Here is a 20,855-nt window from a genome sequence, read left to right as displayed (position 1 = left end):
AAGGGGGACATCTAGTGTGGCTCTTGGAGCCATTGTGTACACCAAGCGAATAAGAAATGATCATCATATTAATTACTGGTGGAGTAGCCTTAGCTATGGGTTGTGTTCTATCGGGGATAAAACAGCTAGCCAGCTTCCAAAGTGTCACCCAAACTGTCAGGCAGCTTGAGCTGAACTGACAGAAAGACAAGTTTGTGTGTGAAGCCCTTTAGCTTTGCTTCCACCAAAGATTATGCTGCTGCTCTGAGGCTTTCAACGATCAACAGCTTGTGCTGTTCCTTTGCTGGGCAAATGCGTTCCTTTATTTTATCACTCTTTTTTTTAGAAAGGTTATTTTAAAGCTTAGGGGTATTGTGTTTTAATGGACTGTTAAGGGAGCTCTCATTTTTCCTGTCAATTTAAGTAGTGTAAGGTGACTGAAAACATTTTTTTTTTTACTGTGGAGAAAAAGATAAGCAAACTGCCTTTGCCACCACAGCAGGCTAGCAATTGCCCACTACAGGTGGCCGACTGTGGTGAGACCATTTGTACCTCAGACCACTCATTCTTTTTTCTGCCTGGTAGGTGAACAGGAAAAGTTTCCCTGTTGTGTCAGAATGTTGTAAACATGCCTGGGGAATCTGCTGCTGCCATTAGTAACATGGTTGGCCCCATTTTCTTAAAAAGAAATAGCAAACCAAGCATGTGTCTACTTCTCAAATTTCTTTGGATAGGAATAGTTTACTACATGTGGCTCAGGGTTTAATTCAGGCTATTAATTCCTCTTGTAAGTAGTTTCTGGTAAAACAGAGAGATACTCCTTTTCCTTAAGAGATTCAAGGTTCCAGATCTAAACAGGAAGATGCAGTGATGGATTTAAGGTTCCAGATCTAAACAGGAAGATACAGTGATGGATTTCTGATTCAGACTATGAGGAGACCTCAGTTTCTGATTCTCCCTCTAGGGGTTTCTATTTGAGGCTATTGTTAGAATAGGTTCATACTAGGCTAACACCATGAAGGCTTTTATAAGCATAGCTGTGCAGTCTAACCCAGTTGTGGCCCTGTGTGTATTATGGTTATTTATTAGGAGGTATGTTGGGAAGTATCTAGAAGTTTTTGGGGGGATATGTTTGGGCCTAGGATGAATGTGCCAGTGTTTTAGTGGGAGAACAGTGTTTTCTCAGTCCTTCAGAAATTACTGAGTTACTTATTACTGCCTGCAGTTTTCTTGATAGTCAGCCAGCTGTCCCAAAAAAGGCAGTTAGACTGTATAAAGTTCCTCTAAATTTGTATTCACTATTCCCAAACCCAACCCAGCAGCTATATCTCTAGTTGATACCAGTTGTAATCCTCCAGTTTCTGATAAGGTTGGAGAAATTGATGGGTGTGGGAAAAATGTATATTTCTGCAACGTTGATTTTCAGAATTTTTAACTGCCAGGGTAATATGTTAAATGTCCTAATTGTGAAAGTATGAGGAATGTGTTCTCTGTAATTTCTTCTTGTGAGGAAAAATTGCACAGGTCACTAGTCGTGTTTGTTTGACTCTGCTGATGCCTGTTCCAGGGCTGTTGTCACTGGTACTGTTTTTGAGGAGGTTTGCACAGCTGCATTCTTAGAATATCCCATATGATAAAAATATGATTTTAAATTCACCTTTGGATAGAGATTTAGTATTTGGCCCCTGTATTACAGAGATTAACAAAAGGGTGTCTACAGGAAGTATCAGGTTACTGGGGACAGTAAATTAGAGGGGTATAAAAATAAGTATTAGAGTATTGTAGGGTAAACAGGAAGTTAGGATAGAAAGTATTTACGTGGGAAAGAAAGTAATAGGGAGGAATGAGAGAGAGGGAATGACTAAAGGAGGGGAGAGGGATGGGAGAAATTTTAGGTGGGATGGTTACACTGACATCACCAGGTGCTCTCTAGGTGATTTCTGAGAGTTGTTTTAAGTTTATGTGCATGAGTGAAATTTCTTTTGGCCAAGGGAAGCTTATTCCAAGATAGAGTAGGAAGATGGCTATATAGGCTTTGTCCAAGTAATTTTTTTAGGTTTATGAATCTGTAAGAGGCATTAGGCAGAACTTCTGAGGCGCGAGGTGGGTTATAGAGGGAGACTAGAGAGGATATGCTAGGGCAGGAGGAGGGCGTGTTTAGAATAGTGTAGATTATGAGAAGTTAAGAATGAGTTGGTTAGGAAATTCTAGCCAACAGAGTTTAGACTGCAAGACAGTGATGTGATTTTAGTGGCATGTTGGCTGCATGTCTGGCAACTTTGTTGTATGTAGTTTCAAGTTTGGAAAGTAGAGAGGACTATAAGAATTTGAGAGCAGTACAAAATATTAGGAAAAAGATGAGCCTTGGTAAGAGAGATTGTGATGTTAAGGGTAAGACACCTTTGGTTTCTGTAAAGCAGGCCAAGCTTTTGGTGGGTTTTCTTTATACAGCTGTGTACATAGAGATCAAGTTTAAGTTGGTAGTACATGATTACACCAAGGAGCTTTGTGTGGGGTTCAGTTGAGGTTATGGTATTAAGGGAAGAAATGGTGAATGAGGATTTCATATGGTAGAGAGATTTGGATAAGAATAGGAGGAGTTTAGCCTTTTTAGGGTTAAGTGTGAGCTGGTTGTTAGCCTGGTTTCCATTGCCATGAGGTTAAGAGGTTTGAGTAAGGATGACCAAGTCAGAGGGGTTATCAGCAATGGTTATGATAGTGGAGTCATCAGCATAGTGGATGAGGGATGATAGAAGACAGGATGTGTGGAGCTGGTTAGTAGAAATGTTAAAAAGAAGGGGACCTAGAATAGAGCCTTGTGGGACACCAGTTTTTATGGGGAGAAAGGGAGATAAAGCTGAGAGCTATTTGATAGATTGCTGTCTAAGTAGCTAGTAAACCAGGAAATAGCAAGGGAGAAGTTTAGTTGAGGTAGCTTAGATAACAGGATGGAGTTGGGAGTCTGTGTCAAAGGCTTTAGAGAAGGTCTATGAGACAATAAAAGTTTATTATTGTCTGGCTAGGGAGATGGAGTTGGTAAAGCAAATGAGAGGGGAAGTTGTGCTGTGGTGGGGGCAAAAGCCGTGCTGGGTAGGGGTGATAAGGATTTCATAAGCATGAGAGAAGACGGGATTTGTTTGTGGATGCAATGCTCAAGGATTTTGGAGAGTATGACAATTGGGCGATAGAGAGTTGACTTTCCACCTTTGTGGATAGGTATGGTGTGGAATTTCTTCCAGGTGGTTGGGACAGTGGATTCAGAGCAGGTAATGAGGATGGAGACTGGGTATGCTATAGAGTTAGCAGCAGTGTTAAGGAAGGGTGATGGCAAGTTGTCTGCTGAAGCAGAACATTGTTTAATTGTCAAAAGAAGATTTGTAATGTAGCTAGTGGGGATGGGATGAAGTGTAAAAGGGGAGTTCAGAATAGGGTATGGTGGGAGGTGAGGGAATGGAAGACTTGGCAGTAGGCTTAAGTTTGCTAATGGTATCAGTAAAGTAGTTATTGAAGGAAGCAGTTTCTTGTGGTGAATTATTAGGGCAGCAGTTTGGTGTTGAGGGGTTGCCGGGAAGAAGAATCTGGTTGACTGTATTCCAGAATTTTAGGGGATTTCTAATTTGTGTGGTTAGGGGTATGTGGTAGAAGTTTTTTTTTGTTAATGTATTTTTTGGCCAGTTTACGGAGTTCCTTATAGTTTTGGTAATGTGTGTTAGATTTGATTTTTATCCAGATTTTACACACATAATCTCTATTTTGCATGAGGGACCGGGTTGACTTGATGAGCCAGGATGCACAGTGTGATTTGACGGTTCTGGGAGGGGCTAGAGAGTTTAGCTCTTAAGAAGATGAGTTAAATTGGTGAACGGATTTGTCAAGAGGGAGGTGTGAGAGGAAGGACCAGTCAGAAGCGGCGAGATAGTTATTAAAAGTCTAAGGGGAGAAGTTGGTTAATTTAAGTCATTCTTTAAGTTGATAGGGTCTAGGGAGGTAGGGGAGAATCGTTTGGACTCTAGGATATTGATCACCAACTGTATCTGGCAGGAATTCTGGGTGGTGATAGAGGTGTGAATGGGAGACAAATCCAGTCCAAGGTCGAACTGGAGTTAGTGGGTTTGTGAAGAAAAGTGGGAGAGGAGATAAGCTGAGTATAGCCATATAGGTGAATGCTTGTGGTTGGGGAGTCAGAGGTGAGGGCAAGCCAGTTAATATTCATACCGCCTAGAATGATAGTTTCTTTAGGTATAGAGTTGGCCATCTGTAGAAGAATCTGTTCTAGTACAGGTATGTTGTCTCCTGGTGGTGTATAGATGGATGATATGCTTGGGGTTTTGTGGTCATTTAGTTTACAGCTAGCAATGATAAGATCAGCTGGGTGAAAAGAGGGTGGGTTGGTTAGGGGGGTAAGGTTTAGGAGGTCAGAGTACATAATGGCTACACCTCCACCTTTCTTGTGTTCTGTCTTGGCGTAAGATGTTGTAACCAGGGGGAAGAAATTCATTGTCTGTATTATGCGGTTTCAGCCATGTTCCGTGAGTGAGACTTTTAGGGGAGCAATGAGAAATCAGAGTGTGAAATTCTGTCGACTTGTTTAAGAATGCTGTGGATATTAATGGAATAGAAGGAGATATGTTTGACATTGGGGATTGATACTTTCAGGAGTGGGTGGGTAGTGTTGGTGGGAGTAGATACATTGTTGTGGAGGCCTGGGTTGAGATTAATGTCACCAGAGAGTTGGAGTGTTAGAGGTGTAGTAAGAGTGATATAGTAGGGTGAGGAAGAAGGAATTTCAGTTTCTTTTTATGAGGAGGAATGTTTTTTGGAAGGATTGGGAATAGTGTGTTCAGTGCAAGAGAAGAGAGTTTGAGATATAGGAGAGGAGTAGTGAGAGGTGATACAAGAAGAGTAAGACAAAGGGGAGTTAGAATGAAGATTAAGTGGAGTTTGATAAGAAGCGAGGTAAGATGGGATGAGAAAGAGGTTAAGAGGTGAAGGAGGACCACAGTGAAGTGTAAGAATAAGATGGGCGGGAAGTTGTGTGATGGTGAAGAGGAAGGGGAGAAGTGGTAATATGGGAGGGAGTGTAACTAGAGAGTATGAATGGGAGGTTTAAAAATAGTGTGTGCAAGGTGTGGCCCAAGGTAGGAGGGGTAAGATTTGATTAGTTGAAGCCTAGGATATTGGAGTGTAGATGATTCAGAGGTGGGTGGGAATGGGGGCAGGGTAGGGGCTGGGCCACAACTCTTGGGTGGGAATGGGGACAAGGTAGGGAAGCAGAGTGAGCCCGAGCATAGTGAGTTTGACCAAGCTGGGCTCACAACTCTTCACTGCCCATGAAAAACAGTGAAGCCCAGAGGAGAAAATATATTTGCAGCAAGTTAGTACGAAGGCAAGGCCAAATGAGAGGATTACGAAGGTAATTGGTGGGGGGGGGGTAGAGGGAGGAGATGGAGCTGTTTCAGTTAGGCACCTGAACTCTTGAAATTTTCTGAGTTGGAAGCTATAGCTTTAGGAATTCAGTCAGATTGGCTGGGTTTTTCAACCTAGACAAAAAGTGGAGAAGTGAGGGTAGTTATAGAATGGAGTTGGAACGGTTAAGTTTAAGGAAGGAAGGGATAAGTGGTGAATGTAAAGTAGAAAACAGCTAGTAGGTAGGGATTAGATATGCTTTTGGGGTTTATGGATTAAAGAGGATGTAGCAAAGGTAGGTATAGAAGCAAATGGAAATAAGGAAGGTAAGAGGCAAGTTTGAAGGAAGAAGGCACTTGGAACCATTAGTGATGTTAGACAAAAGGTATTGGGGCAGGAGAGCAGCAAATTCAACTTGAACGAGGCAAAACATACCTGATGATTATACAGTAGATCCAAAGTCGTACCGCAGCCAGGAGGTGCAGTACAAGTCTGAACTCCATAAAGTGACGAGTACTAATGTTTCCAGACACCAAAAATAAGCTGGGGCTACATTTATATAAAAATCACACATGCAGCCAAACACAAGCAGAAATAACTGGTACAGATTACGCAATTGCAATGTCTGGAGCCCTATCATAACAATGTTTATATACAAAGCAGAGCAACAAATTCACGTGTGATACAGCTTTTACCAAGTGAGCTTTATGTAGTCACCAGAATAGTTTTAAGTAGAAAAAACAAGCATATACAGTGAGGCTGAGTAAAGTTCAAAAAATAAATGCAGTTTGTTTTGGTAACCACTGTGTATTACCACGTCGACTGCAGTTAGTGAGGGAAGCTAGGAAGAGAGAAGGCGCAAAATCCGGTAGACAAGATTTAAATGCTGCAAGGCAGCATGGAGGTAAAAAGCAAAAGTGAAGTGAGTATTAGGAAAGTATAAAAGACCAAAGGGTGATAAAGTAACAAAGTTATGAAGAAGGATAGCAGATCTGGGCCACGACTCTTCACTGTGCACAGAAAGCAATCAGTGAAGCCCAGAGGAGACCTTATAAAGTAAAGCCAATGAGAGGATTACGAAGGTAATCCTCTCATTTGGCCTTGCTTTATACTTTCTCCTCTGGGCTTCATTGAGGAAAAAGTATAAAGCAAGGCCAAATGAAAGGATTATGAAGGTAATTGTGGGGGGGGGGGGTACAGGGAGAAAGAGGAGAAGAGAGAGGAGATGTATAGGAAAGCCCAAGAATGTAATAGCAGTTAGATATCGGTGGTCTAAGGTTTGCAGTGGGGTAAGGTTTGCAGTGGGATATTAAGAGCAGGGAAGGAAGGAGAAATGGGAGTGAGTATGGAGGCTAGAGCAAGAAGTGGAAATTAGTGCAGTCGGCAAAGTTCAGTGATGAACAGGACTCTTGATTTGCGAATTAAGCTGAAACAGAGTAACTTAAGATGAACATACATGATGAAAAGGTTAAGTATTGCTGGGAGGGCTGTTTCGGCCAGGAAATTTCAAGAGTTCTGGTGCCTGAGTTGGAGGCTGCAGCATTAGGAATTCAGATTGGCTGGGATTTTCAACCAGGTGAGCTTTATGTAGTCACCAGAATAGTTTTAAGTAGAAAACAACAAGCATATACAGTGAGGCTGAATAAAGTTCAATTAACAGCAAAAAAGTAAATGTAGTTTCAGTAACCACTGTGTATTACCATGCCAACTGCAGTTAGTGAGGGAAGCTAGGAAGAGCATTCATCCAGACTTCAGATGTTTGTTTTTGTGCGTCAGAACTGATAATGTGATTCAATCATTGTGTCTTACCTTTGGATTATTCACTGCACCAAGATGTTTCACAAAGTGTCTAGCTCCAGTTTTAACTGCTTGAAGGCTACAGGAATTCAACATTTTTCCATATTTAGATGACTTGTATCTTTGCCAAGTCCTATTTGAAAGGGGCAGGAACCTCTCCTTGTCCCTCTCTTGTGAGAGGTATCTTGAACAAGCTGGGATTACAAGAGAACATTCAGAAGTCTAGACACCTTCACACAGGATTGTGTTCCTGGGATGGTAACTAGATACCTCCAGTTCAGAACTTTTTTTTTTTATTTCACAGGAAAAAGTACATCTATATATATATGTTTCTAAGGCACTCGTACTTCAGTCACTATGAGGGAGTGCCTCAGGATTTTTTTACAGTGGTATCTGAAGTCATTTGATCCCACTACCAACACCCTTTATCTTTTTTAAATCCCAGTGCTGGGGCTTATCAAAAGTGAAATCATTTGGTGGAAACAACAGATAACCTTAAATCCAGGTCTCCCCTTCTACCCCCCCTGCTCTAAAGCAGTCCGTCACCACAGACTCCTCAGACTTTGGTTGAGGAGCAGTTTCAGGAGGGATAAAAATTCATGAGGTGCATGACCCCAAAGACAGATGTAAGCACACAAATAGCAAGGATGATTACCCTCATCTAGGCAATCCATACACTGAACCATCTAGAAGTCCCTTGGACCTCTTCAAGTGGTTATAGTCATGTGGCATATCAACAAGCAAGAGGGAACCAGATCGTACCCCATTTGTGGATTACCCATGTTAGATTGGGATATTGTTTTACAGCACACACTACAAGCATCCTGTATTCCATTAGAGCAGAAGTCTGTGGTAGACAAGCTGAACAGAACCAGGACAGATCCTAGTGAATGGAAACTAGATCAGGGGGGTCTTCAGAGATTTAATCCATCTATGGTGAATTCCTCCAGTAAGACATATTTGCCTCTTCCCTGAACAATCAACTGGCAAGATTCTGTTCCACGACTGCATGCAAGAAGGCCTGGAAGACTGATTTTTCTTTTCCTTGGACAGGAGTGTTCCATATGCCTTTCCACACTTTCCACTAATATCCAGAGTACTTCTGAAAGTTCAAAAGGAATCCCTCAAGGTCATTGTGGTGACTCCCTTTTGGCCTAGGCAACCATGGTTCCCTTTTTTTTTTTCTTTTACCACAAGTTTCCACACAGACTTTTATCAACTCTCTTAAAAACAGGAGTGTTTAATGCACCCTGACATCGGTCAACTTCTGCTGACTGCCTGAGTAATGGGGTCTTCCTTTTATGCACTTACCGAGGATGTGCAGCAGGTACTAATGGAGGCAAGAAAGCCTGCTACAAAAAATCATATATTAGCAAGTGGAAAATGTTTTCTTCTGTGTGCCAGCACATAACTAGCACCCTTTCATGGCAAGTTCTCTGGTTTTACAATATTTGTGAGAGTTGCCATTATGTGGCCTTTAATATTCCTCTGTCAAGGTTCATTTGTCAGCCATTTCAGCATGTCTGCCTATGGTTCCTTCTCTTAGAATGCAGTCCATATCTGTCAACTGTACAGATTTTTCACAGAATGTCCAAATTTTTGCCTCATTTTTTGGTTTGTTCCTGATAACATTTTTTTTTTTTCTGGGAAATCACTGACTGAAATCCCTAAATAATGACGTGTATTTGAGTTTGACGTCATTTCCTTTGGAAAATGCATGCTAACACAAATCCTGTTATTTTAGCAACTTGTTAAGTTTATAAGAACAATACTTAAAATCTGTCCCATTTTTTGGAAGTTTGCCCCCCATTTTAGCCTTTGCCCATATTTCTTGCACTAAGAGGGTGAGGGGTATGATGGCAGTCTCGTGTCAGAGTGTTTTTGATTTTGTACAAGATGCTTCCATGAGAAATGGTGGCCTTTTCTTGGGATCTTAATTTTGTGATAGAGAAGCTTACATTTGCTCTCTGAACTAGGTAACTTGGCTAACATGAAGTTCTTAGCATGGAAAACAGTTTTATTAATTGTTCTGACCTCTGCAGGAAAGGGTATCTTGAGTTGCAAGCTGTTATGATGAGTCAGCCCTGTCTCATTTTCATAGGGACAGTGTTTCTTTGAGAGCTGTCTCTTATGCCTTAAGTAGTATAGTTTACTTTAAGCCAAACTGTCCATCTCCCCATTTTCTTGAAGCTAAAATGAGGGAAAGAGGATACTCTGTACCTTAGATGTCCACAAACATCTTTGGTACCGTCTTGGCAGAACTAAGTCTTTCAGGTCTTTGTATCAATTGCTCACCGTGTGAAGGTGAGAAGTGATAACCTCTGGCAAAACAAGACAATTTCTACTTGTTTATCTAAGGCTGTTAACCTGTTGATATACTGACCAGAACAAAGCTGTTCCAGGCAGGGTCAAGGCCTCTTCTACCAGGGCCTTGGCTTCATGTATGCCTTTTTGGAAAGGGTTGGATTCTAGAAGCTGCTTCTTGGTCCTCTGCACAAAGCACTCTAAGCTTGATTTGTTCTTTAGGTCTGGATCGAGTTTTGGTACTGTAGCTGGTATAGATCAACTATATTTCTTTGGACTTTTATGATATTCTGAATACACCAATATTTCTTGGAATTTTAAGATCATAGGTCAGACATTAATACATTGACTAGTTTCCTTTTTCCTGATTCAGGATCACCTTTATCCACTTTCATTGTTTTACTGCTTGTGTGCTCGGTGGACAAATTCAAGCTGTGCTCTGGATTGTTCCATCACTGACGGAAGGAATCTGCTGAAAGGCGCAGGCTGTGCAGTGGACTGTCACTGTTCGGTGCTCCCTCCCTTTTTGCAAGAGATGTTGCAAACCAACACCATGACTACCAACCTTATAATACTGGAGGTGGATTTGTCGGTCTACACCAGAGAAAGAAAGCAATCTCCATATGCTACCTTAGCATGTGCACTTCACCACACACACACACACACACACACACACACACACACACACACACACACACACACGCTACAGGTAGGTTTTTGCACCACACTGCTTTGTTCCTCTCTCTCCCTTCATTGAACCTCCAGTGCCAGGTCTGCTAATCGAACTCTAGTCACCTGGGCCACAGTCAGGTCTTTGTGCCATGGAGCCAGACTAAAGAAAGTAGATTCTTTTAATGAAGTTTATCATTGATGTCAAGGAGTTGTACACAGGAATAACCTTAAATATTGGTTTAGAAATGGTTGTAGAGTACCTGCATGATTCTGTCTTTCAAAGAACTGTTAGTACTAACATTTTTTTGATTTCTGGGACTTTGTACTGTCTAACATGTACTTTCTAACAGCTGCAAGTTATGGGTGTAGCCATCATTTCAGAGTGGAATGCTAGAACCTATTTTTCAACAATGGGAAGTGTACAAACCTCAAAATATCTGTTAAAACTCGAAGTAAAGAGCAACTGGAACAGGGATGTGGTGTTTTTGACCCTTGCTACCGGGTTATTTTTTATTGGTTATAGATGCATTTACCCAAAGACTGATGGAGCCGATAGTGGTATGGGGAAAGAAAGGAAAAGAGAAGCAGTTTTAATGTGTTTGCTGATGGTGGTGATAGTTGTATGCTGCTGTTGGAGGAAGTGGAGTGCATACTGAGATGGGTTTTAGAGATTTTTTGATAGGCTTGTTAGCTAGACTAGGTTGAAATATAACCCAAATAAGTTGGCAGTGATTAGGATAGGAAGACGTAATGGAGTCAGAGTTGGGTTACCATCTTTGGGGACGGGAAAATCTGTGTGTAAGAGTATTTCCGAAGGGGCAAGACGTAAGAATTTGGAGGAGGAGTTGAGAAGAGACTGGGAGAGGATCCTGGCTTGGTGGCTAGGGATGGTAGGGACACTGGGGAAAATAGGTAAGCTGATAATGGGTTTTGTAGTAGTTTTACTGTCAGATTTTAATGAGGCATGTTGAAGTCAATATAGGCGATCAGCTGGTTTTGGAAATACTGAAGGTATCTAGCAAGGGAAATGAAGTATAGAGGAAAGAAGCATGATATGGAGTGTGAGGCTTGTCTGATATCATCCGTATGCAGTGGCAGTGAATGTAAAGCAAAAGGTAAGGGTGAAAGCGGTTTGATGATTTGAAGTGGGGGAAATTTAAGGATGAAGAAAGGAGTGAGAGGAGTAACAGTGGGCGTTATAGAGAAGACCATGTTAAATATAATGTATTTATGGAATTGAAGATTGAGATGTTAGAAGTAGGTGAGGAGAAGGAAAGATTTGGATGTAAACCAGAGGGTGGTGTTTGAAAGAACAGATAAGAAGATGAGAAGGAAGGGTGTTGAGAGTGAAGGATCTGGGGATTGGTTTGGTTTGGATATGACAAGAATTTTGTCAGAGTAAAGGGGGACTGGGTGTTTTGTCATATAGACAAGTGGTGTATAGTGAGAGGAGGAAGGTTGGAGTGGAAGAAAAGGATGGGGTGAATAGGTAAGATTTACAAGGATGAGGTAGAAGGAGGCAAGTTTAATTTTATTTTGTTTATCTTTATTTCAAAGTATGGTAGAGGCATGGAAAATAGGTCAGTCTTTGAAACTGTTTAGCGTGTCTGTAATGTAAACCTCAGATTGTTTCAGAGGTGGTACAAGATGCCATGAAAGTTTGAGGTGGGGGTCTAAACAGGCAGGATGTTGGTGATGTAGGGAGCTGAGGCAGACATCTTCAGAGGAAGTGGAGATATAAGCAACTGCTGCAGGGAGGATGGAGTGAAGTGATTTAATAGGTAAGGTGTACGATAGCTGGCGGTAATGCCTGTCCAGGGTTGAAGAAAGGAGGGAAGATTAAAGGAAGGGGAGAGCGCTGGTTCATAGCTGATTGGCATTAAAGGAAAATTGCAAAAGGATGGAAGATGTGAGAGTTAATGTAAAAAAGGAGGAAATGAAAAGGTGGGGGAATCTGATGCTGCAAAGAAATTGAAGGAGGTAATTGACCAGAGAGTTGGAGAGAAGGGATGAAGTAGAGATAGTGAGGGTGGGTAGGGGGAGAGGTGAGGTGTGGAGTAAAGTGAAAATAAGTCAAAAGTGAAGCAGAGGAGAGCAAGTGAAGTTTAAAACTGAAGGATGTTAATTTGAGAGAGCATGCTGAAACTACAAAAGTTGTAAATATGGTGCAGGGATTATGATCATAGATAATATGAAGTAAGGTACGTGTAAATGTGGATTGACAGCTACTGGACAAGTACAGGACAAGTAGATCTGTAGTGGGAGAATATGGAATGACTGGAAAGGGAACCAAAATGTAATTGAGAGAGATGGCATGTATAGCTAGTCTCTTAGGTTGATGAAGGGGTGTGTTAGAAACTGAATGTGATGTATAGAATGTAATTGAGTAAAACGACAAAAATTGCATGTAAAAATCCTCAAACACATTGCAGTGGCTATTTATTTCTCATTACCTTTTTTCATGCAATTTAATTGCACTCTTATTATATGGGCAAAAATGTGTCTTTATGGGCTTTTAGTGTGTGCTGTATTTCATAGTTAGTTCTGCATCAGCAGATCTGTTTCAGAATTGGTTTATGCTTAAACATCAGAAGTACAACAGCAAAGTTATATACATTGATCTGTTTGGTTTTGAATGTGCAGTCAATGTAGTAGAGTACACCGTCTAGATCTTTGTATGTGTAAGGTGAGTCATATGTGCATAGATTGTATCTTACTGTGGCATATTAGTGCCAGATGTAGACTTTTCTATTTTCAGCATAACCTGAAATGATGCTGAGAATATCAGGGAAATAGAACCCTGTTCGTTTGGGCTATATAGAAGGACCTCTTCAGATCTAGTGCACTGATTGCAGTTGCTATGCACTGTCTAGCTATTGCTTCTATTTTTGTTAGATTTTACCTTTTTGCTGCACGTATCAATGCTTTAAGTTCAAATATGTAAATGTAATTGTATGTTTAATCATCCGTTTGCACTTTTCCTTTTCAGACATATGCTCCACATGATGATGAACAGGATCACAGTATCATTCAGAATGCTGCAAACACAATAGTCAAGGGAGTCAGCAAATTACATAACAGCACAGTTATGCTGGCAGTTGTTGAAGTTAGAGTAGAAACTTTTGTTAAAGTGCATAGTTTATCAGGTAAGTGTTTTTTTTTTTTTTTTCCCCAGTGGTAAAACCTAAATACGCATGTAGCTTGTAGGGATACTACAGTTTTTAAGCATTGTTATGGTGGGCACAGTCTGTGTATAATTTTGAAGAGTAAAAATCCAGTGATTGGCCAGTAGTTCTTAGGAAGCATGTTAATTTCCGGAGGTGTAGTTGTCTGTCTCTGCACCCAGTGCTGACACCTGATCTGGCACCCCTTCAAAAAAAAAAAAACTCTCTTCTTTTAAACTGTAACAAAGTTGCCACAGCTTATACTACACATTGAGAGCTGCAAGGTTCAGTTGAGAAGTTCTTTTAAATTGTAACTAAACCTCATACCATATATAGAACAATGTAGTGCTCTGTTTTGACTGAAAATGCAATACTACCATTTTAATTTTAAGTGGTAGTATGCACCAGAGAGTGATTTGGATCTGCTGCTTGCATCTCCTAACAATTTTCACAGAGGCAGCTTACCACCTTTTCCCCACCCTAGATACATGGCAATTGTCGCTGTCATTGCACTGTCCCTTATCTGAAAGTGGTAAGAAATGCATCACACAAGAAATTGGAAGATGCATTAATAAACCAGGGTATATTTGGTCTGGCAACTTTAACATTTGTTTACAGGGAAAGTCCAACTTGGAAAGAAGCCAATTTTCAGCAAAGGCCCAGGGAGAAATGCTCCAGACACATGTCTTTGTAATGGGGGAGGAAACCGGAGTACCTGGAGAAAACCCACACAAACGCAGGGAGGACATGCAGACTCCACACAGAAGGCACTCCAGCTGAGAATCGAACTAGAGAACCTCTTGATGTTGGGCAATAACACTACCACTGCGCTGTCATCAGCGTGGTTTGAGCATTAGAGATTTTTTTTTCTCTATTCTGCCATTTGATTTTACTAAAAGGAGATGCAGGTCTGTAGCTTAACTGGCTGCTATATTTGGTAGTCTTTAATTGTCCTGTCCATCAGGTTATTGAATTTAATGGGAGTCTGGCACACAAAGATCTGTTGCCTTTTCTCTAACTAAACAATTGAGTAAATTAACTTCCTGCACATTCACCAAGTTCACTGTGAAGCCAACTGCCTGGCTGAGCAGGATAAACTTCCTGACGGTAAGTCAGAAAGCCTGGGATGGTTGGTGGTCTGGGAGCTGGATGGGAATAAGCAGCTAGTGCTGTGTTACACAGCCTGAAAGAAGGTAATAAATCTCTGTCTGCTGTACCACTGCCTCCCAGGAGAGGCTTTGACACTAGCCTTGAGGTTTTATGTGCATGACACATTGGGCACCACTATGCACACAAAGTTAGGATGTGCACAGTCTCACAAGTATAGTGAAGTGTGACCGTAATTGTGCCTTAAGAATGGACAGGTTGGGGCTAAGCCAAAAATCTAATGGCTGCATGGATGATTACCCCCCCCCCAATAGCATTGCATTGATACTATATAGATTAAATGCTTTACTAGAAAACATGTACATTCACTATGACTGGTTGTCCCTCTGCGAAGGAGGAACACTGATCAAGTCATGGAAGGGCTCATGGTTAGCAGGCAGCAGCACACCCTCTCAGAATGTGGAATATTACCTCTCTGTGTGGCACAAATGGGGGAAAAGTTGCAAAACGTATGGAACACTTGCCAATGACTTCATCTGGGAATCTCACTGTATGGTTAATAATGCTTTCGTCATAATTACTAAAAGTTATTAAAAAAAAATTTGAATTGTTAATATGATTCCACATTATTAACCATGGATACTTGTCAAAAATTAACAAGGAATGTGTGATGGACCTTTTCATTGTTTATTATTGAGGAACATAAAATTTTTAAGACTCAAAGAAATGAGGAAACATTCCAGTGAAATACATTTGAGGGTTAATGGACAGCAGGGATGAAAAGAAATAAAGTGCTTGTTCAGGTCTCATTTACTGCATTCAGAGAAGGTGATATAAACAGCACATGTTGCCTTATTTGTTTATTGTAGCCACTGTACAAATCATCTTGCATAATTTCAGTGTATATGAGGGTGGAAGATGACTTAAGTAATTACCATTTATTATTAATGGCAAATGTATAATTTTACTAGAATCCTTGCCGATGATCCAGTTTTATAAGTGGGTCCATTTTAATGTTAACCCCCTAAGCTCTGAAAGGTGTTCATGCCATATTTCCCAAGCATGCATTTAGTGAAAATGTGCTTCTGAACATGCAGTAGTGTGTTAAATTTGCATTGCATTGATACTATATAGATTAAATGCTTTACTAGATACATTTGCCTTATTGTAAAAAGCGGAGTTTTAAACATGTACATTCACTGTATGTATTACTTTTTTTTGCTTCCTAGATTACCTGGTTCCTATCCTGTGTGCAGTGTTTGGCATTGTGTGGCTGATATGTATAATTATCTGTATTTGGTGGACTCGAAAAAGAAGAAAAGAAAGGGAGAGAAATAGTATGTCTGTTGAAGAAAGTGCAAATAATCAGCGTGAGCCATTAAATCCAATAAAAAACCCCATAGAAAAACCATGCAGTAAAGACATTCAGTATGAATGCAAAAATTTAATGCCTCCTCCAAACCGAACTTCTGATGCAGAAGAGGAGGAGGAGGAAGAACTTGAGGGGGAGGTAATTGAAGTGGACAAGTGCCTTCCTCAAAAATGCACAAACATTTATTTGCCAACAAAAGATGTTGGCACATCAGATAGCACTCCAGTAAGGAAGCCTCATCGGACAAACCAGAACAAAATAGACAACAGATGTGTAATAAACTTAAACGCATCAAAACTTGAAGGAGGTAAAGACTGTTCCATATAACTCAGACCACCTGTGCCTATACTGTGTTAAAATGTAAGTGAAAAAGTGTACATGCCTCCATATCGCCTTAAAAGACTGAAAAGGTGAAAAGAGCCCATAAGTAATGGGGCTGATCTTTATTTTGTGTAACAAACATTTATTTTCTAGTGTTTCTTTTACGCTTGTATAAATTATGTTGACTTTCAGGTAACAGTTGAAAGTTCTTTGATGGTTGCTATTTTTGTAATGCTGTGTTTTGTATTCTGTCTGAGGCAAAATGTATATTTTCAATGCACCATATAAAGCATATAACATTGTATTTTGTTTACAGAGTTTTTTTAATCTGCTTTTTTTATGGTGGCTTGAAGTTTTCCTCCTGGCTGAGGAAAATATTTTGTGAACTCTGACTCGTTTTTCATGACCTTGTATTTTTGTTAATGGCAGATTGTTGTACTTGTTACATTTATTTAAAAAAAAAAAGCTTTTTATGTCAAGAGCCGCCATACAAGCAAGGCAGTAGCAACTTTAAACTGTTTATCAAAAGTGGCCTTCGATCTTTTTTTTTTATACTTATTTTTAGGACTGCAGTATTCAAGATGTGGCAAGTGCCTTGAGATTACAATTTCTTTAGCAACTGTCAAAGACTGCCCTGCTGATTATAATTAGTGAAGGAGTATAAATGCTCCTCTCTATTAAAAATATGTATAAAAGTTGTTTTTTCCTAATTATGTAAGTGCATTTGTAAATATGTATTATATTAAATGAATCATTATGTATATTTGATTTAGTAACTTAAAATGTTTCAAATTTTTTACATGCCATTCCTTTTTATTTATGTTTAAGAAAAGGAGGTTTAAGACAAATAAAAATACATTTATTGCTACAGTGTCCAGAGGAAGAAATTATGTCAAGAAAACTGCATTCATTTGTATATACAGTGTAATAGAAATCCATTATGTGTAAATACGTATAGAATGTTTATTTGCAGTACAGATAGCTGTTTAGCCTCTTGTATAGTTCTTCCCTTCTGGAAGAACATTATACTGTATGCATGTATGAAGCACAATGGGAGGCTTTTTTTGTTTCTTCCTGTGAATATGTTAATATGTCATGTGATATATATTTGTGAGGAAAACAATCTTTGCTTTGAATACAGGCCTAATGAAGGGAACAACTTTGTCCTTAACTTTATTTTTAGTGTTTCATGTGTATCACTGGTGGGAAGAGTTTGATAAACTGAAAGATGGATTACCTCAGAAGATACATTTGTGATTAAGTAGTGCTTGTGCTTTTGTTGCTGATTTTTAAGAGCTCATTTACTGAACAGGCAAACTAACTTCATTTTTAATTACTGGAAAGATAGTATTTTACTTATTAAAGTAAGAATCCACTTGAGCAGAAAGGTGCAGAAGTAAGTATGAAAACTGGCCAATGAATAGTGTATATGTGAATGTTTGAAATTAATTATTTTATACACAATTGCTTTGCAAAATCTTTTGTTCATTAGTGCGTTTTGTTTGGTCTTAGAAATATCTTTCAATTTAACTATTTATTAAAGCATTTTATAACAATGTGATTTCACTCTTGTGGAACTTCTTTTCATATTCATTGCACATTCTGCTAACAGAAGAGTTCAGTTAAACTCACAGCATGTCCTTTGTTTCATTAACAAAATAATTTTCTTTATTCACCTTTTCAGTATATCAAATTGTGTAGACCATAGGCTTTTGAAGTACTCTACCTCCAAGACTAAAAATGAACAATTTCATTGCTGTGGAAAAAATCTGTATCGTTAAGACAGGAAAAAATGTACAACATGCTTCTTTGCTTTGTGTTCCACAGTATACTAATAAACACATTTATTTGTTAAGATGACACCCATTTTAATTCATACATTTCTGTATTGCTTTCACAGAGGATAAAACGTTTAAAAGATGGCAGAAATATTTTGCTGCATGCATATTTGCATATAATGATTAGACAATTGTGCCTTGCATATATATGCACATGGGGGGAAAAAGGCAGGTTAGAATGCTTATGTTATCATCTTGGACTTAATTTTTTTACGGGTATGGCATCTCTGCCGAAAATGTGTAATCCTCAAACTAATGGACCGTCTGTTTATATGGACAGACTGTAACAGTTTGTCTGTTGGAATTCCTACAGGCCTGAAGTAAAGGTAGTTTTTAAAGTAAAATAAAATTGAGTAATGTGTATATTTGTGGATTACAGTTTTGTTTCTTTGCAGGATATTGTGTGCCCCAAGGTATAGAAAGTATATGGAGGCGGGGCTACGATCCAACCAACTGGACTAACCAGGCATAATAGATGTGGGACACTAAAAATTCTGCATGCTACTTTGTTCTGTTTTTATTGCTTTTTAAAGTTTTTTTGCGGATGGTCCCTGTTCATTTCAGTTTTGATAGAAGACATGTTCATTTCCCCTAACAAAGCCCTGTAATGTTTATTTTTTTGCTTCCTTCTATGACCTTTGCTAATATATTCTCCCAGTAACATGATGTAAAATAGCAGTTGGTGCTTTTTTTTGCCTGCAGTAAAATTTAGTAGTCTCCAAACTGTAACCTAGCCAAAGCAGGTTATACCAATGGAACCTCTTCCATCAGTCATCCATGTGCAAGTCACCTGGCGCACAACATAAACGAGTTTATTATTTTGGAGCCTGCATTTTTCTTTTTCTGATATTGCTTTATTTTATTCTCTTCTTACTACTTCTTAGTAATCACACCTTTATACTTTTTGCATATTAGACATTGCTGCAGTGATCATTGTCACTGGAGCGCTACCCATGCCAAGTTTTGTTTTGTTTTTAACCTTATTGTTCCTGTTATAAGTTTATTTGTACTGCCAGGCAACCATAGCATTAATCTACTGTCAAGACAAATCTAAATTTCAGGATGAATGTGCATACTATTAAAAAATAGCTATGGAAGCATAGCTTGTACAGCAGGAAGAAGCAGGGTTTCTGATCTGCACTTTGTGGGTAGAGCATAAAGTTAAAAAAACACTGCCTGCAAGAATGACTTTACACCAGATTGCTTTAGTCTCCTCTTAGACAATGGGGAAAATTATTGGATTAGGTCATGCGGAGGTCAGGAGTGACATATCGTTCTGAGACTGAGGAGGGGACACCAGTTGTAACTGATGGGCTGCTATATAGCGCATCAGAATATTTTTTTAAAAAATGTGCTTTTATTATTCTCTAACTTGCAAGGCATTTAACACTAAAAAGAATATATCCAGTCATCTCCACACAACACCCCATTTTTATCGTTACTTTTTTTTGTGAAAGTTTCAGTTCCCACCGCTTTCTACAAGGACTCCATACATAACATGGTACTAGTCAGCAATGCCTCAAACTCTCACTTTTTTCCTCTGCTATGTTCTGTGGCCTAGATACATAATCCGCTGTTCTGCTTGATATGCCATCTGCTTTCTCTTGGATTAAGGGTGTTATTGCTAAGATGTACCTATCTCTTATGTTAGTTTTGTCTGGTTTAAGGATAGGGTCTTTCCCTTGCCTAGAGATGATTTCTCTTACACCCCCACTCTTTTAATATCGAGCCCTTTTTCCCTTCCCAGTGTCAACAGACGGTCTTTGTCCTCTGTGTGTTGGCTACTGGCACAGATAGCACAGCTGTAAATACTACTGTGGACCCCATACCTTAGTGTCACTGTGACACCTACATAGCCCTCTTTGCTAGCAGCTAAAATGTTCCTAGTGACATGTCATCTAGTGCCAGTATGCACAATGGCATGCGCTACTCCCTCCCATGACATTTTCAATTCTTAATGAGTCTAAGCCCCAAAATTAGTTTGACTGCACCTTGGTCTCTTCCATCTTGCCATGACTCTTAATAGCAGTAGTGAAGGAATCTTTTCACCAGTGCCCACCTCATTCAAACAATGACTTTTGTCTGCCTTACCTCCTTCCCCATGGCAGTCTATCCTCCTGTCTGCAGTATGTCCTAAAGTTCCACTGTGTCAGCATTCCTCATTGGCTGTGCTGTTTGTATTCCGCTGTTGTTGCAATTAATCCCTTTCTCTCCATGCTGTGAGCTGCCTTCAGTGTTCTGTCCCTTTTGCCCTCTGCTTCTCCCATCTTGTTAAGTTTCCATCTGTTCCCACTTCCCTCCCCCTCCTCTTTTGGTGTTGGTTCATGCCTGGCTGTTGCTGTCTCTGTCCTTCATCCACTCTGTGCTGACTGCTACTGTCCTTCATATTTGCTTCCTTTTACTGGTCCTCTTATTTTGTGACATCTCCCACTTTTTCACTTCACTTTATCCTGTGTTACTTGATTTCTCTGTCATGTTCTCCTATTCTTTGCCTTTCTTGCCCTACAATTTCCCTTGCACTCTGATGATGATGACTTGGTGCAGGTTATATCCTTGCAGATAACTATTAAATTGAGCCATTCTGGAAATCGCTAGCTAAGTTGGTAAGTGGATGAGATTACAGAATTACCTGACTACACACCCTTAGAGGGAAATTTTAACATGTGGGTAAGCATGCACTTATAACCTATTATACAACCTCACAATTTAGAAACAAACTGTGCCATGTGATGCTTATGAGAGCATTAGGTTTGTCCAAGATGTACAAAGGGGCTGGTGTGGCCTGTGTTGTATGTTTGTCATACCACAAATTGATCTAGCAAAGGATAAGTCTGCTACGTACATAACAGAATTACACATTCTAGTCTTGCATTTACCCCTTTTCTTGTCCCCTCC

General features: G+C 39.8%; 1 protein-coding gene across 1 annotated transcript in view; it reads left to right on the top strand.

Moving 5' to 3' along the window:
• JAG2 (jagged canonical Notch ligand 2) overlaps positions 1–17,982 on the top strand; it is a gene marked incomplete in the record, with an annotated part of 565,751 nt that extends 547,769 nt beyond the window's left edge. The window contains 2 exon segments of the mRNA XM_044074368.1: positions 13,148–13,304; positions 15,659–17,982. Coding sequence (XP_043930303.1) covers positions 13,148–13,304; positions 15,659–16,128 — 627 coding nt within the window.
• Positions 17,983–20,855: the final 2,873 nt, after the last annotated feature.

The sequence above is a fragment of the Protopterus annectens genome, chromosome 6.part0 (assembly GCF_019279795.1).
Source record: "Protopterus annectens isolate FY-2018-M chromosome 6.part0, PAN1.0, whole genome shotgun sequence".
NCBI classification, from domain to species: Eukaryota; Metazoa; Chordata; order Ceratodontiformes; family Protopteridae; genus Protopterus; species Protopterus annectens.
This window is presented reverse-complemented; position numbering and strand designations above follow the sequence as displayed.